This window comes from Microtus oregoni, unplaced genomic scaffold (assembly GCF_018167655.1).
Source record: "Microtus oregoni isolate MIOR12 unplaced genomic scaffold, Mior012 000014F_ref0000157, whole genome shotgun sequence".
In the NCBI taxonomy this organism is placed as follows: domain Eukaryota; kingdom Metazoa; phylum Chordata; class Mammalia; order Rodentia; family Cricetidae; genus Microtus; species Microtus oregoni.
In genome coordinates, this window is record NW_024543073.1 from 36,758,129 (window position 1) to 36,776,301 (window position 18,173).

An 18,173-nucleotide genomic window follows, 5' to 3' on the forward strand; every position below is an offset into this window, starting at 1 on the left:
GAGAATGGAGTGTTGAAATCTCCTATTAGTGTGTGGGGTTTGATATGCGATTTAAGTTTTAGTAATGTTTCTTTTACATATGTAGGTGTTCTTATATTGAGGGCATAGATGTTCAGGATTGGTGTAGGAGGTCCTTCTTTCTATGTGTTGTTTGTATTGGTTAATGAATAAAGAAACTGCCTTGGCCTGATAGGGGCAAAACTTAGGTAGGTGGGGAAGACAGAACTGAATTCTGGGAGGAAGAAAGCCGAGTGAGAGAGACACCATGGAGCCGCCAGAGACAGATGGGCTGAATCTTTCCCAGTAAACCACTGCCATGTGGTGATACACAGATTAATAGAAATGGGTTAACCTGAGATGTAAGAGTTAGCCAATAAGAATTTAGGGCTAATGGGCCAAGCAGTGTTTTAATTAAAACAATATCTATGTGATTATTTTGGGTGTAAGATACCCAGGTGGCCAGGACAAACAAGCAGGCCCTCTCGCTTACAACACAGGATTGAGATTATCTTGATGAATTGTACTTGTTATGAGTATAAGGTGTCCTTCTCCATCTCTTCTGATTGATTTTAGTTTGAAATCAATTTTGTTAGATACTAGGATAGCCACACCCACGTGTTTCTTAGGTCCATTTGATTGGAAAACCTTTTTCCAACCCTTTACTCTGTTAATGTCTATCTTTGAGGTTGAGGTGCGTTTCTTGTAAACAGCAGTAAGCTAGATCCTGTTTTCGTATGCATTCGCTTAGCCTGTGTCTTTTTATAAGTGAATTGAGTTTATTGATATTAAGCAATATTAATGACCAGTGTTTGTTAATTTTTGTTACTTTTCGGTTGTAATGTTTGTGTGTTTCCCTTCTTTGGGTTATGCTGGGGAGGGGCGTTATCAGATGCCTGTGTTTTTGTGGGTGCAGTTAGCTTCCTTGGGTTGGAATTTTCTAGTACTTTCTGTAAGGCTAGGTTTGTGGATATGTATTGTTTAAATCTGTTTTTGTCATGGAATAATTTGTTTTCTCCATCTATGTTGAATGAAAGCTTTGCTGAGTATAGTAGTCTGGGCTTGCATCCATGGTCTCTTAGTGTCTGCAGCACATCTATCCAGGACCTTCTGACTTTCATGGTTTCTATTGAGAAGTTGGGTTTAATTCTGATAGGTTTATCTTTATACGTTACTTGACCTTTTTCCTTTTCAACTCTTAATATTCTTTCTTTATTCTGTATATTTTGTGTTTTATTATTATATGGTGGGGGGAATTTTTTTGTTTGTTTATTTGGTTTTGATCTAGTCTGTTTGGTGTTATATAAGCTTCTTGTACCTTCATAGGACTATTCTTTAGGTTGAGAAAGTTTCCTCATAGATGATTTTATTGAATATATATTTTGTACCTTTGAACTGGAGTTCTTTTTTCTCTTCTATCCCTATTATTCTTCGGTTTGGTCTTTTCATGGTGTCCCAGATTTCCTGGATGTGATGTGTTAAGAATTTGTTAGATTTTATGTTTTCTTTGACCAATGAGTCTATTTCCTCTATGGTATCTTCTGCACCTAAGATTCTTTCTTCTATCTCTTGTATTCTGTTTGTTATATTTATCTCTGTAGTTGCTATTCGTTTACCCAGATTTTTCATATCCAAAATTCCCTCTGTTGTTTGTGTTTTATTACCTCTCTTTCAGTCTTCAAGTCTTGAATTCTTTCCTTCAAATTGGGTTTGATTGAGTTTTTGTTTGTTTGTTTGTTTGTTTGTTTTTGTTTTCTTGGGTTTCTTTGAGAGATTTATTAATACTTCAAATTGTTTGTTTTTCTCCGTTTCTTTAAGGGAGTTTTTCATTTCCTCTTTAAAGGTCTCCTTCATTTTCATAAGGTTATGTTGAAAATCACTTTCTTCTACTTCTCTGGGTTAGGATAATCAAGTCTTCCTGTTGTGTGACCACTGGGTTTTGGTGTTAACATGTTGCTCTTCAGGTTGTTGGAGGAATTATTGCATTGGCGCCTACCCATCTCTTTTCAGATGAGGCCAGCAGTGTCTTTGCATGTTGGTCCAATCCTTGCTGTGGCTGTCTGAGTGTTTGGGAGTTTTTCTTGGTCTTCTCTGTACTGTCAATGTCTGTCTCAGAAAGCTTCTGAGGTCTCTATGTGCCTGCCCTCTTGATCTTCTCTCCTGGTTTGCTCTCTTTGTTTTTTTCTCTTAATCCCCTCAGTGTAGTAGCAAGCTTTTGGTCCCTCTATTGTCTCCTCAGTATTGGAGCAAGCTGCGTTTCAGAGTTCCACAGAGGTTGCAGGAGGATAGGTGGGTTTGCAAGCAGGGTGTGTGTAGTAGTTTGGATAGCAGATGAATGGGTTTGGGGGTTCCTAGTCACAGGAATGTCCCTGCTGACTGACTAGAAAAGCCGAGGGAGTTGGTGAAATGTTTCAGAGTTTTGTCCCACTGGGGAGGTCCTAGAGAGTGGGGTGCGCCGCCATGTGGCTGTTCACTCACCTCTTAAGTCCCCCCAGTATTAGAGCAAGCTGTGTTTCAGAGTTCAACTGAGGTTGTAGTTGAAAATTGTTTTGTAAAACCAGGGCTAGAACCTTAACTGTCTTACCAACATGTAATTTATATGCACTGAAATATGCCCATCGTAAGTGTATATTTTGGTGAGTTTGGAGAACGTACACAGTAACATTAACTATAGCAAGATAAGATGTCTTGTATCCTTTTAATTCTGGACCACAAGTGCCAGAAAGTCATTGATTTCTTTTCTTATTATTATGCTTTAAATATTTTGAGATTTTTGTTGTATGATATATTTCTTTGATCTGTCATCATTTGCTTTCTCTGTAGTAATGAGATTTTATCTATTTTGTTGCATTTTTCAAAAATTACTTTACTGTTTCTGTGTCGTATTTCACTATTTGAATGTATTGTAGCCTATTATTTATTGCTGTAGGACAGTGGTCTTGTACCCACAGATTTGTCACTTGTACTGGCTTAATAATTAATAATAGTTTTGTTTGTTCTTTTTATAATTGCCTGACTTGTAGGATTGTGTGATATACCTGTAATATGCTTTTTTTTTATAATGAGCAAAAAAAAACTGTTTCATTTTCTTAGAGACATATGCTGGACCATTTTCTGTCTTTATTTGTGCAGGAATACCATGATGGCCATAATTTCTAGTAAATGTGTGATTATCAAATCAGGCTTTTTTGAACTCAAAGCAATTGTCCATTGAAAACCCAAATAGGTGTCAATGGTGTGGTATACGTATTTTAATTTTCCAAATTTTATAAAATGGAATACATCCATCTCCCACATTTTATTTATTTTTTTGAGTACTCTTTGGCTTACTTTCTATAGGTAGTGGTGATTGATTATATAAAGAACAAATAGGACGTCTTTTCATAATTTTCTTAGTTTGTTGCCATGTAATAGAAAACTCCCTTTTTAAACTTTTGCTATTGACATGCTGTTTTTTATTAATTATCATGACATGCATACAGAGGACCACCCCAACACAGATAGAGAGAGACATTCAGTGATCGGTCTGATCTATTCTTTCCAGTTAATTATGGCTTTGCTAAGAAATCAGTTGTCATTTTTTGCTTATTATTATTATTATATTGCTTATATGCCTTATCTGTTATTCTTTAAGATTTTTCTCCTGACCATCTGTTTGCTTATTTGTTTTGTTTTTTTATTGTTTTTATTATGCTATATATTTTTCTTTACTCCCCTCCCTTTTTCTCCCCTTCCCTTCTACCCTCTCCCATGGTCCCCACCCTCCCAAATTACATAGCAGAGTTTGTCTTTTTCTATTTCCCATGTCTCTCTTAGGGTCCTCATTGTTGTCTAGGTTCTCTGAAATTGTGAATTGCAGGCTGGTTGTCTTTGCTTTATGTCTAAAAGCCATTTATGAGTGAATACATATAATATTTGTCTTTTTTGGATCTGGGCTACCTCATTCAATATGATGTTTTCTAGATCTATCCATTTGCAAATTTCAAGATGTCATTTTCTTTTTCTACTGCATAGTACTACATTGTGTAAATGTGCTACATTTTTATCCATTCTTCAGTCAAGGGGCATTTGGGTTATTTCAAGGTTCTGTCTGTGACAAACAATGCTACTATGAACATAGTTGAACACATGTCCTTGTGGTATGACTGCACTTCCTTTGGGTATATACCCAAAAGTGGTATTGCTGGGTCTTGAGGAAGGTTGTTTCCTAATTTTCTGAGAAATCACCATACTGATATCCAAAGTGGCGGCACCATTTTGCACTCCCACCAGCAATGCAGGAATGTTCCCTTTACCCCACAACCTCTTTAGCATAGGTTGTCATCAGTGTTTTTGATCTTGGCCATTCTTACAGGTGTAAGATGCAATCTTAGAGTTGTTTTGATTTGCATTTCTCTGATTGCTAAGGATGTTGAGCATTTTCTTAAGTGTCTTTCAGCCATTTTAGATTCCTCTGTTGAGAGTTCTCTGTTTACATCTATACTCGACTTCTTTTATGGGACTATTTTTTCTTTTGATAACCAATTTCTTGAGTTCCTTGCATACTTTGGAGGTCAGACCTCTGTCTGATGTGAGGTTAGTGAAGATCTTTTCCCATTCTGTAGACTGTTGTTTTTGTCTTGTTTACTGTGTCCTTTGCTTTACAGAAGCTTTTCAGTTTCAGGACGTCCGATTTATTAATTGTTTCTCTCAGTGTCTGTGCTCCTGGGGTTATATTTAGGAAGTGGTCTCCTGTGCCAATGTGTTCAAGTGTGGCTGACTTTATGTTGAGGTCTTTGATCCATTTGGACTTGAGTTTTGTGCATGTTGATAGATATGGATCTATTTTCATTCTTCTACATGTTGATATCTAGTTATGCTCTTGTAGAATGAGATTGGAATAATTTTCAACTTTTTTGAATAGTTGAGAACAGTTAGAGAAAAATTGATACCAGTTCTCTGAATGTTTGGTAAGAAACAGAAAAGATGCTCAAGGGTCAGCTCTTACTTCGTAGGAGACCTTTTTATTGATTTAATTTTATTATTTGTTATTGATCTATTCAGGTATTTTTGTTCTTGAGTCAATCTTGATAAATTGTGTGTGCAGAGTTTTAATCCATTTGTTTTAGGTTTGTGTACGATTGTTCATTAGAGTGTGTTTTTATGGGATCAGTTATATTGTCTATATTTATATATGTTTATTCATTTGACTTCACTTTTTTCATTTTAAATATAACTGTGATGTGAATATAAGACATTTTAAAGAAATTTTTTGCACAAGCTTATATTATCTCTTTTGTTTCAATTAACTAATTTTTATAGTGGTTTATTTTTCTTTTTTATTGATTTTATTGAAGTATGTGTTTTTCTCTGCTTCCCTTCCTTCATCCCCTGCCCCTTTGTCCCCTCTCCCATGCCCATGCCCCCACTTTACTCGTGCCATCTTGTCTTTCACTACTTCCCTTGTATATTGGATCACTGCTTTTTTTTTAATGTAGATATGGTTTATTAGTTTTATTCTTCAAAATCTAGGTTTTAGTTCCATAGATTTTTTATTTCTTCTGTGTGTTCTAGCCTTTGTTTTTGTTTTTTTGTATTATAAGGTCTAGTATCACAGGCTACCCCAGTCAATTGTTACCCTCTTCCCTGGGCTTTCTGAAAGCTGGCATTGCAGACATATACCACCATACTCTGATCTTTTTTTTTCTTTTTTTTTTTTTTTTAGTATTTTGCATTGCTCTTTGTTATTCCATTTATTTGCCAATGTTTGGATTTAATTTGTTCTTCTTCTTCTTCCTTGAGTTGTAACATTAAGTTGATAATTTTTTTTTCTTATCGTATTGTTGCATTGTGTTGGTTTTTCTGGTTTCTATTCATCAAAAGTAAACATAAGGAAAGAGAGTTTTATTTTAGCTGGAGGTTCCACGTTACTGGTTACTGTCTATCATCAATCATGGTGGGGAAGGAATGGCAATGGGAGCTCACAACAAAACTTGGTCACACATTAGATCAAAAACTAGACACCTGCCTTGAAATAAGGTTAGTCTGTAACACTCAGAGGCCTGCCCCCGAGTAGCTCTCCACTACAAAACATGTCTCCACCCTCAAATGTTCTGTGCCCTATAAAAACAGTGCCATCTGATGAAGACCAAGTGTTGAGACTGTAGAAGCAGGTCACCATCCAAAAAGCTCGACTGCAAATTTGTCCTAAGCTATTTTTATTGCCTTCTATTGTGGGGCCCTCTCTTCCCTCAAAGTCCATTGGTCACCAGTCTGTTGTAATATGAGCGGCGGGGCTGCGTCCCCGACACCCGGCCGCTTGCATTGCTAACTTATGTCCCGAAATAATTACAAAGAAACTGTATTCTTTTAAACGCTGCTTGGCCCATTAGTTCCAGCCTCTTATTGGCTAGCTCTTACATATTGATCTAACCCATTTCTAATAATCTGTGTAGCCCACGGGGTGGCTTACCAGGAAAGATCTTAACCTGCGTCTGTCTGGAGTGGGAGAATCATGGCGACTGCCTGACTTGGCTTCTTTCTCCCAGCATTCTGTTCTGTTTACTCCACCCACCTAAGGGTTGGCCTTACAATGGGCCTAGACAGTTTCTTTATTAATTAACCACTGAAAGCAACAGATTAGAAAGAAATCACTCCCACATCATTTCCCCTCTTTCTGTTTAAACAAAAAAGAAGACTTTCATTTTAACATAGTAAAATTATATATAACAAAACAATTATAAAGCAAGAATTACAGTTACAATATTTATATATATTTTATCCTTTATCATAACTAAGGAAAATTATAACTAACCATTCTTCAACTCCATCAACGACTCCAGAAGGATATAATTTTTTTTTCTTTTTTTTTAATCTTTTTTTTCTTCTCCTCCTCCCACCTTTCTCCCCCTCCCCCTACTCTTCTCCCCCTCCCTCTCCAGTCGAAAGAGCAGTCAGGATTCCCTGCCCTGTGAAAAGTCCAAGGTCCTCCCCCCTCCGTCCATATCTAGGAAGGTGAACATCCAAACTGGCTAGGCTCCCACAGAGCCAGCACATTAAGTAGGATCAAAACCCCATGCCATTGTCCTTGGCTTCTCATCAGCCCTCATTGTTCGCCATGTTCAGAGAGTCCGGTTTTATCCCATGCTTTTTCAGTCACAGTCCAGCTGGCCTTCGTGAGCTCCCAATAGATCAGCCCCATTATCTCAGTGGGTGGGTGCACCCCTCATGGTCCTGACTTCCCTGCTCATGTTCTCCCTCCTTCTGCTCCTCATTGGGACCTTGGGAGCTCAGTCCAGTGCTCCATGTGGGTCTCTGTCTCTATCTCCATCCATCACCAGATGAAGGTTCTATGGTGATATGCAAGATATTGGTCAGTATTGCTATAGGATATGGTCATTTCAGGTTCCCTATCCTCAGCTGCCCAAGGGACTAACTGGGGACCTCGGCTTGGGCTCCTGGGAGCCACTCTAGGTTCAAGTCTCTTGCCAACCCTAAGGTGGCTCCCTTAACTAAGAATTGTGCTTCCGTGCTCCCCAATCCAACCTTCCTTTATCCCAATCATCCTTTTTCCCCAAGTTCCCCCCCTCCTCCCCTTCTCCCTTTTCTCTCCCCATCTCCCCTTACCCCCATCCCACCCCACCCCCAAGATCCCAATTTTCTTCCCGGCAATTTTGTCTACTTCCCATAGCCAAGAGGATAACTATATGTTTCCCCTTGGGTTCACCTTCTTACTTAACTTCTTTAGGTTCACCAATTGTAGACTCCGTGACCCTTATTTATGGCTAGAAACCAATTATGAGTGAGTACATCCCATGTTCATCTTTTTGGGTCTGGGTTACCTCCCTCAGGATAGTGTTTTCTATTTCTATCCATTTGCATGCAAAATTCGAGAAGTCATTGTTTTTTTACCACAGCGTAGTACTCTAATGTGTATATATTCCATACTTTCTTCATCCATTCTTCAATGAAAGGCATCTAGGTTGTTTCCAGGTTCTGGCTATTACAAATAATACTGCTATGAACATGTGCTTGGTTCTTGGATCAATTTGCTTGGGATGTCGTTTTCCATCCTTTTACCCTGAGGTGATGTCGCTCTATGGTGATGTTGCTCTATGACGGTTAGGTATGTTTCCCGAATGCATCAGAAAGATGGGTTCTGTTTTCCAGTCCACTTTGTTAGTCTGTGCTTCTTATTGGGGAATTGAGACCATTGATGCTGAGAGTCATCACTGAGCACTGTTCATTGAGTGCTGTTATTTGGTTATGGGGTGGGTTTTTCCCCTCTTTTGATTTGATAATCTTGGATTATTTATTCCTTATTTTTTTAAATGTGTTTAATAACTTAAGATTTGTTTTTCTTCTAGTACCATTTGTAGAGCTGAATTGATAGATATCATATGTCAAGAGGTTGTGTCTCTAGTGATTTGAGGTGGGGTGGGAAGGGTACCTTCTTCCACATGCTGCTTCAGGACTGCAGGTGAGACCAAAGAGGTCATAATAGAGGACAGGAAAGACAGTGAAAGCCACTTGAGCCACAGTCCTGTGTGGCAACTTGGGTTCCCTGACAGAAAGTGTTTGGGTGAGAGTGTCCCCAAGAAAGAGCTAAGCTATGTTTAAACCAAGAAGAGGTAGAGTCCCCAGTGAATGGACATGGCATGGGTAAAGGGGTACCTACAAGCAGGCAGCTACAGGGCTAAGAGTGACCTGATTTTTGTATTATCCCAGTCATTGTGTGCAGAAGCCCCGGTGAATAGTATCTTTTCCTTCATGTGTGTGTGTGCACTCATGTATGATAATCTCTTCACTTTTGGGCTGGGTGTATGTTTTATTAATGCTGTATACAATAAACTTCAGCATGCTACAGCAACAGACTCTAATTTCTTTGTGGATTTTTCTTTTCCTTTTTTTTTATTTTTGAGATCTTGGTGCAGTAAGGTCTTTTTTGGATGTTCTTACCTCTAAGAAATCACTCAGACACATCATATCATAGAAAGACTCCTGTCATGCTTTTCTTCTATGTTGTCACTCCTTTGTAAGTCACAGTTCTGGGGGGATAGATTCCTCATTGTGCTGCATAGGCTTCAGAGTTAAGCATTGTTCAAACTGCTGACACCTGTTGTTGAAACCTCAAAGCCATTGCGCACTGAGCATCACCCTCCTTCCATTCCCCACGTGACGGTCAGACTCTGCCTCGTGTCAGTAGCACTTTCCGGTCTACCTGAAATACTACATCTCTGTTTCTATGCTGATATGAGATCCTGAACCAAGTGCCTTTGCTTCCTCCTCCCTCTTTGGTTTTGAAAACAATGGCTCTTTTACCAGGGTACACAGCAGTAAAGGTTCCTACCAATTCTTTAAAGGCAAATAGATTTTCCTTCTACTCTTCATAAAAAGGCAGCATTTTTTCCCCTCTGACTAAGGGCTAAGCTTTATCATTCTCCAGTAGTCCACATGTATTTGCTTTGTATAAGAAAAAAATGTGATTTTATTTCTGCCCGTATTTCAGTGGCAGCCAGTAATTACTAGCCCACAACTAGGAAGTTCTCTTGTATCCTAAATTACCCCTTTATCCTAAATTTTCTTCCCATGACTAGACCTGTGACTAAGCACATATAGGTGAAGACAAACATTTCTTATGACATATTCCCAGTGTCACATTAGCTGTACTCTGCCATTAAATTTCTTTAAAACTTAGCTCATTGTCATGTTTACTTCTGTTATTTTTTTTCCTTTTGTTCTACAAACGTAAAAGTTTTTTGTTATAGGTTCAAGAAAAGTTGTGATTCTATAGATTGTTTGTCTTTTCTTGCTTTCTAGACCTTAAACAGAAACCAAAACAGTAGTTCATATTTGAATGATTTTGTCTCTGTATAATATCTTCAGAATCTTCAATGTAAAACTGCTTCTTATTATAAGTTTAAGCTTTTCTTCTTTTTTTTAATCTGTTTTGATTTTTGTTTGTTTTTGTTTTGTTTGGTGAGAAAGGATCTCACTTATATCCCAGATTGGAATTTATTCATTTCACTGGGGGGGATAGGGGAGGCTGTAAATTTAAGATCCTCCTACCTTGCCTCTCCATATCTGTGATTCTAGTTATGTGCCACAAAGCCTAGCCAAAAGCTAGAAATGTTAACGGTCTCGGCAGCTGGTTTTGTTTATTTATTTATTTATTTTTATTTATTATGGTTCACAGTGATTTCTTTGGAGGTGTATTTTGGCTTCCACGGTAGCTGTTTACCTAAGATTTTATTCATTGTTATTTTGGCTTATTGCTGTGACTTGTGCATGTCAATTGCTCAATATTCATGGTTCATAAAAACGTCCCATATGAAGAAATGGAAAGAATAGCAAGATTCTTAAACAATTGTTCTAGATAATTTAGGTTTTAAGAAATTATTACAATTGTTAACTTTCCATGGTTCCTCAGTGACCCAAGGGAATAACCTCTTTTTAGGAAATTTTATTCATATCCCTAAGGAAATAATTGGTAATTGACTGGATGATTTCACTATACTTCTAATGCTTCCCCCTCCCCCCCATCATCTACACTTTTATTTAGAGTTTTGGAGGCTGGAAAGGCAAATGTCATCTTACCAAAAAGTTCTCCAAGTGGGATCACTCATGTGATTGCCAGTAATGCAAGAATCAGTGCTGAGCGAGAACAGAAGAACTTTAAGGCTCCTTTTTATCCAATTCAGTATTTAGGAGATTTTCTTTTAGAGGTAAGTAAAATAAGTATTAGACTTTTAAAGCATTTGTTTTCATAAAGTATCAAGAGTCATTCCTTTCAGTTCTCGAATATCCTTGAATACCAGAGTTACAGATGCTCAGCTCTAAAGCCCTTTGTGTGAAATAACATAGGGTTTATATGTCACATGTATACCTTCCTGTGTACATTAAATTGTCTCTAGATTGCTACAAGCATGGACATATTCAGGACCAGTCAGGTTTAAGCCAGCTAGTTTGTCGAGTCTGTGGTTTAGAACATGCAGAAATGGAGAGCTGATTGTTTATATTAAAACTGAGTTCTGAATTTTGAAAGTGCAATAATTAGAAACATGAATATGGGATATTTTAAGACATTCTCAATCTCTTAAATAGTCAAGAATGTGGGTATAGATTTGACAGAAGCTTAAGTTTAAACTTGTTTTATTTTCAGTCTCTACTTATATCATAAATGCTTTAGTGATATATGCTAAAAATAATTTTAAATATTTTACCATACACTATAGTAAATTAGCAGAGAATGCATGACATACAAATTTGAGATTTCTCTCTCTTTTGGAAAGGAAAGAATTATTTTTAAAATTTAGAAATAATTTCCTGCCCTCTTCAGCCTTCTTCCTTCTTCTTTGTCATGTAAATTCCAGGTCTGAAGTTTTTTTTTTTCAGCAGGGTTCAAACTCCCAGTGAAACTCCGGATAGATAAGTGAAGAATTTATGATTCATTCATAGGGTTAGAAAAAGCTCAGGATGTTCATAAATAACCTTCACCTATGAACAGTCATACTCCTTCCATTATATCTCATTTCAGCATGAAATACCTGTTAACTTGTAGATAATGCCAGTGACCTAGGATCACTTTTCAAAACTTTCCTTACTGATTTCTTATATCCAGTCTTTACTAAGTCATACCAATTCTATTTCACATATTTCTTAATTCAAACTGCTTCTCTTTGTTTTCTAACCTCATACTAACATCAAGTCTTTTCTTTGTGCAGCTAGAATAAATTTTTAATTACTTAATGATATTCTACTTTGTGTTTTCCATAATTATGTTCCGATCACCTTGCACAGAGCCTGAACATGAATTCTTATTTCATATTTGTTAGAGTAGCAGAAATTATGGAAGCCTTTTAAATCTTCTGAGTACACATAATATGTCTTTCTATACTCACCTTATCCTGGCAAGCAGTACCACTGTAGTCTTGGAAAATTCAATTTAGTTTATGGTATGTATCTATTTGAACTGTGGGAAATGTCATTGTCTTTGATAGTGATTGATCTGGGAATGAGCATGTGATCAGATCATTGGAATAGTGAAAAATATGAGAATTAAAATATTTCTTTCACAATCTAGCTTTGATAAGAAGACGGTCTTACAGACAAAAGAATAGAGATAGAATCTGGACACTTAACATAGCCCTAGAAGTAGGCACCTAAAAATCCAGAACTCTTAAAGGATGAAGCAAAAGAATCATGAATCCCTAGCTAATCTGGGCTATATAGCAGTACTGTGTCACAAACAAAACAAAATTCTGACCCCTGTGCTGATACCTGAGTTTCTGTATTCACCAATCTTAGACTAGTTCTTTCATTGGCTCTCATTGCTATTCTGAGAGTCAATACTTATTGTATTGAGTTGTTTTCAGTTGGTTTTCTAGTACTCACCACCAGTGACTAAAAGTTATTCTTGTATTTGTAAGTATATCTGAATTATATATTTTCTGTGAAGAATAATTAGAGTATATTGTTTAATAATCATACAGCCTTAGATTTAGCTGCTGAAGTATTAAAGAACAACAAATATTATGTCAACCAAAAGTAGCAGGTAGCATCTATTTTATACATTGAGCTTTAAAATGCATTGTTTTGTTAAGTTCTGTGTCAGACAGAAGTACATAACTGGCCTAAATGAGAAAACCACATTGTGAATATTTCTAGGAAGGGTGAGAACAATAACTTCATTAGTTAACTTGTCTGTTTTTTTCCAATCTGTGACATGAAACACATTATGCACCTAGTATACTTCCTTTAAAGTATCATCTACGAAGAGTTGTTAAGTATATTGACTGAGTTAAAAATGACAATCACAAAAACTCTTGTGTTCAATATTCTTAGACATTTTAGAAAGCTGAGTGGCAGAATTGGGGTAAAATTAGGCAAGGTTTGTAGGTTTTTCTGGAAGATGTGCAGTGCATTAGAGATGTGAATGGGGAACATCATATATCCATTTTTGAGGTGCTTTACCTCAAATAGGAAAATTCATTTTCTAGTAGAATACAGGTTACTAAAAATATGCAAAATAAGGGAACACAAAGGGGCAAAAGTACTAATATGTGTTAATTGTTGATCTATATAAGATGTTATAGAAAGGAGAAGTTACTTTGGGATACTTAAACTTCTTTGCACTGTCAAGGAAACTAAGAGATCTGGGGAGACGACTCCATGGACAAAGTATGAGGAGCTGAGTTCAGATCTCTAGGACCCGTAAAGCCCAACATGGTAGTACACATCTGTGATCCCAGACTCCTGTGGCGAAATGGGCAATGAAGACAAGGCTATTCCTGGAAGCTAATAGGCCAGCTAGCCTAACATATACAGGAGCAGACAATAAGAAATCCTGTCTCAAACAAAGTGAAAGGTGATGATGACACCTGAACTTGTCCTCTAGCCATCACACATGTGCATACACAGGCATGCGTGCTTACACACATCATATACATGCAGATATTTTCTTCATTGAAGGAAACTTACAGAAATAAGAATAACAGGGTACAAAAAGAATTTCTAAGTTAAATCCACTAGTTTTACCTAGGTTTACTTTACCTGTTCTGAGCCATCAAGAAGTCATTTGTTCTATGCCGTACTACAGGCGGTAGTATGCCGCTTGGTGTGTGAAAGCTAATTCCTAGTCTTGCTGTGATTGTGAGAATTCTTAGAACTGCTGCTCTGTGCCAACAGTGATCACTGTGGACACAATTCTAATCACTTACACTCTCTTTCTCATTTAAACCTATCTCTGTGTAATGGTTGGTATTATATCATTCCACCTCACGTTGATTAAATTAAGGTACAGTGGATTAAATAAATCACCTGACATCCCATAACTTAGAGTACTTGTATAATGCACCCTAATGTGTAGATCTCCTGTGTAGTTCCTGGAAAGAATAGAAAGTAAACATTATGTTTCTGGTCTTTTTACTAGTGATAATAGATGTTTCTTTGTATTCTGTTTACCTGAAATCTTTGTGGAATTATACCTGATTTTAACCATTTAATTGTCCAGGCATAGAAATTTATCTTCTTTCAACCATGTGAGGTTAAAAAACAATTTTTCTTGCTGCAAACTCTTTCAAATAGCAATTGTTTACAGACTTACGATGATTCTTTCAAAGGGAGGAAGAGAATTTTTTTGGGGGGGGGAGAGAAGTTCTTATTCCAAATTTTGACCTTAACCTCTCTGAGCTGATGAAGAAATTCAGTCTTTCAAAGTTATTCTGTGGCTACAAAATTGCAGCCTGCTGAAGCGGGGACTCTTGCCTGCAGAGTACAGGAAGCAGTTTGACAGTTTAGATTCCCCCCACTCTTCACCCCCCACTCCCCTCCCCCTCCCTCTCCAGTCCAAAGAGCAGTCAGGGTTCCCTGCCCTGTGGGAAGTCCAAGGTCCTCCCCCCTCCATCCAGGTCTAGGAAGGTGAGCATCAAAACTGGCTAGGCTCCCACAAAGCCAGTACATGCAGTAGGATCAAAACCAGTGCCATTGTCCTTGGCTTCTCATCAGCCCTCATTGTCAGCCATGTTCAGAGAGTCCGGTTTTATCCTATGCTTTTTCAGTCACAGTCCAGCTGTCCTTGGTGAGCTCCCGTTAGATCAGCCCCACCATCTCAGTGGGTGGGTGCACCCCTCGCGGTCCTGATTTCCTTGCTCATGTTCTATTTTTAAAGATAAAGACAATGGTTTATGAGCACAATTCAGATTTTTTTTTTTAAGATACTTTGTTTGCAATAGCAGAAGCTAAAAGTGATCGTCTTTGTTGCTCTTCCGTAAGATGGGTGCTGAATTATTTTGCTGGTAAGAAATCTTATCAGTGAAAGGCTGAAAAAGTAAACAGTCTATCCACAACTGGATAATTTTTAGGTCTAGACTTTACCTGTGTGTAGGTAGTGTAGGTGTGCTCAGGTATACTTTCAAGTGTAGAAGCCACCTTTTGAGGAGGCTAGCTGTTAGCCTTGGATATCATTCTTTGAGAACAGCCCACTTTATATTTTGGTTGTTGTTTATTGTATATTTTGTTTTATTTGCATTTTTTGTTTTTTCTTTGTTTGATTTTTGTTTCTTGAGACAGGGTTTCTAGAGCTTGCCATGTAATGTGCAAACCCTAGGATCTACCCATCTCGACTTCCAAGTGTTGGGTGTCAGCAGACAAGGCTATTTTATTTGTCTGGATTCTAAGGATTGAATTCAGGCCTTCATGATTTGTTTCAGGCAAACAGGTTACTGACGGAGCTCTCACCAGTTCTGAATTGTAGCTTTAATTTGCATAGGACTTTATATAATGGTTTTGTACTAGATGACTCATAAGTAGGATTGTTAGTGGACAAGGCAGTCTGACCATAAGTGGACAATTTTTAATATCTGAGTTGTAATCTTAATATTTATATGGCTATATAAAATATTTTTGTCTTTGATTCCTCGTTAAATAAGTTTCTAAACAAAGCATTCTCTTTGTGTGTGTGTGTGTGTATGTGTGTTTGTGTGATATACAGAAATCACTATAATATAGAAAGTTTCCTCTAAGTATTGGTTCCTTGAAAAATTTTAATCAGTGTTTTATAGCCCTTCTTTTAGGAGGACTTGATCAGAAAGTATATGCAATTATATATTAAGCTGAAGTCCATAATATATATATATATATATATATATATATATATATATATATATATATAATACCACTATTATACTTAGTTAATGGCCTAAAATTTTGTTTACGTGCAGAAGGAAATTCAGAATGATGAACATTCTCAAACCAGTTCTGGTTGGACCAAATACAGCAATCAAGAAAAAGGGAATGATTTTAAGAAAGACACAGGATTTCTTGAAATGAAAGCTTATGGAGAGAGCATATATAGAACACAGGTAAAATTTTGTGAGTTAAACATTCTCTAATTTTCCTAAAGAATTGTAAAGGAGAGCCCCTTCTTGGTAAAAGTATTATTAACCTTGGGATCTGAAGTCTATCATATCACCCTTATCTTTTTAGCTCACGAATTGAATATATTGGGAAGTTTGTGTAAATCTGTGTTTTAGGACTCTTTGAAATAATGCATATGTGCCTAAAGAATTGAGTTCCTCAAATATAGTATATTCTCAGCATATGCTTACTTAAAATCTCTGTATGCTTGATGTAGCGCGAGCTTTATAGAACTTTCTCATCTGTGAACACTCTGGCCATAAGCAGTCTAAAGTCAAACGTGTACGTTGAGTAAATAGAACAGAGTTTGAAACATATGAATTTGCATTAACATAGAGAACAAGATACCGGAAAAAAAAAACAAAGCAGGAAGACTGCAGCTGTTGTTCAGTGTTTCACAGGCACAAGTTAAAAACAACAGCGAAGGCAAAGCCTCCTTGGTTCTCCCATAGCAAAGCTAATGCTCATTTCCCATTATGTGCAATATGTCTCTTTGTTAGTTTATCAAATCACTCTCTCAGTAGCTATTAGTTTAAACTGAAACATTTGTGTTCATACTAGGAACAGTTTGGAAGTTTTTAAAATTTGTAATTTCTTAAATAACATGACAAGTTTAACTGAAGATTAAAATATTTTATCCTTTTTGCTCCTACTCCTGAATGCAGTGGCATTTGTGTGCCTTTAAGACTTTTTTCTATTAACATGTGTGCATGTTTAGTAAGGGTTTGGAATTGATATCTGAAATATGCATTCTAAATGAAGCTTTTACATACAGTAAGGAGTGTAAAATGATGAGGTTATCAAAATAGATTTCATTTTATTAAATATATAAAGAGATAATTATTGCAAAAGATAAGAAAGTTATTAAAATAAAATTAGGAGGTTAGATATAAAATTAGCATAGAAATTTCTCAAAGAAAAGGGATTGTAATACTCCTTACTCTGAATTAAATAAATTAAATAAGCATGTTTACTAAGTATATCCGGTAACTTACTATTTATAAAGTGTGGCAAACTAAAGCATATTTTTTCTAGCCCTTTTGGCATAACTAGAATGTATTAAAATTCATTTTACATTTTAAAATTAATCTTATGTGTGTTGTATAAAACCTGCTTTCCTGACATTTTCTGTGTGACTCCCAGTAGTTGTATTGAAGCTGTATTAATCCAGAGTATATTTAATTTTATAAATATGCAGAACAAAATGGGAAATCATGATGAAAGTGTTAATGGTAGATTTGTTCTGAGTGAACATCACAAAAAAGAAAAATTCAGAGAATGCAGAAAAGATATGAAATCTGTTAAAAAGAGAAATGCATTCAGAAGACATACACATGAGAATCAGGTAAACTTTCACAAAAGTATTCGTTAAATTTACTAAGTACAATGTAAGTCATGAATGTCTTGTGAAGTACATGTACGGAAGTGTTATAAGACATTTTGAAGTGTTTCTAAAGGAAGAAAATGCCACTTTATGAACTCATTAGTCAGGGAAAGAATCAGTCTCACCAATTTTTAAGCCATCTCTTGTCATTTCCTAACTATTTTTTTCCATCTTACTTGGAAGTTTCCTTTATTTTAGAACTTATTTTTTTCCTTTTTTTTTAAGTCTTGCTTGTTAATGAACATCTGTATGACACACTATTTATGGACGTTTTCCTCATCCATATGTTTTGTTCAGTTGTGTCGCATTTTTAAACTTCATCCATTTTTGTTGTTGTTGTTGATGAGTATTTGGGTTTTATTTGTTTGTGTTTGATTGGTTGTTTTGTGATTATCAAACAGTTCTGCTATGAACAGTGAATATTCTCTTATGTGACTTGGTACACATGTGTAAAAATTACTGTAGCTGAGAATGTATTTCTAGGAATGAATATATTGTTATCAAACAATTTGTGTCACCTGTTCTTCATGATGCTCAGCTGTTTTGCTAATGTATACAGGTGTGTGGGTGAGATTTTTCTGTGCGTAGATAATTGTATTAAACTTATGATGTAAACTCCCCCCCATTTTTAACTTATTTAGATTTTATGACATTTAATACATATTCTATTTTTTTTAATTGTGATCAAAATACAGAAAGAAACTAAGAAAAAAGTTAAAAATATCCAAAGGAGTTACATTTTAAGGAAAATGAGCAAAAAAGAAGGCTTCTGCAAAACTGATGATGAACATGACACGATAAGAACTTTTCAAAAGCGTGTGCATTACAGAGATAAGGTGAGTAATAGGATATATGTTTTGAAGTTTTCTTTCTTTATAATCAGCCAATGTGATTATTA

At 36.3% G+C, this 18,173-nt stretch overlaps 1 protein-coding gene across 3 annotated transcripts in view; it reads left to right on the forward strand.

Moving 5' to 3' along the window:
• Slf1 (SMC5-SMC6 complex localization factor 1) overlaps window positions 1–18,173 on the forward strand; it is a 67,860-nt gene that overhangs the window by 15,107 nt on the left and 34,580 nt on the right. For all 3 annotated transcript variants that reach the window (XM_041663765.1, XM_041663766.1, XM_041663767.1), the window contains exons 5-8: window positions 10,538–10,700; window positions 15,696–15,836; window positions 17,090–17,236; window positions 17,971–18,111. In XM_041663765.1, coding sequence (XP_041519699.1) covers window positions 10,538–10,700; window positions 15,696–15,836; window positions 17,090–17,236; window positions 17,971–18,111 — 592 coding nt within the window. The remainder of the gene's footprint in view (window positions 1–10,537; window positions 10,701–15,695; window positions 15,837–17,089; window positions 17,237–17,970; window positions 18,112–18,173) is intronic.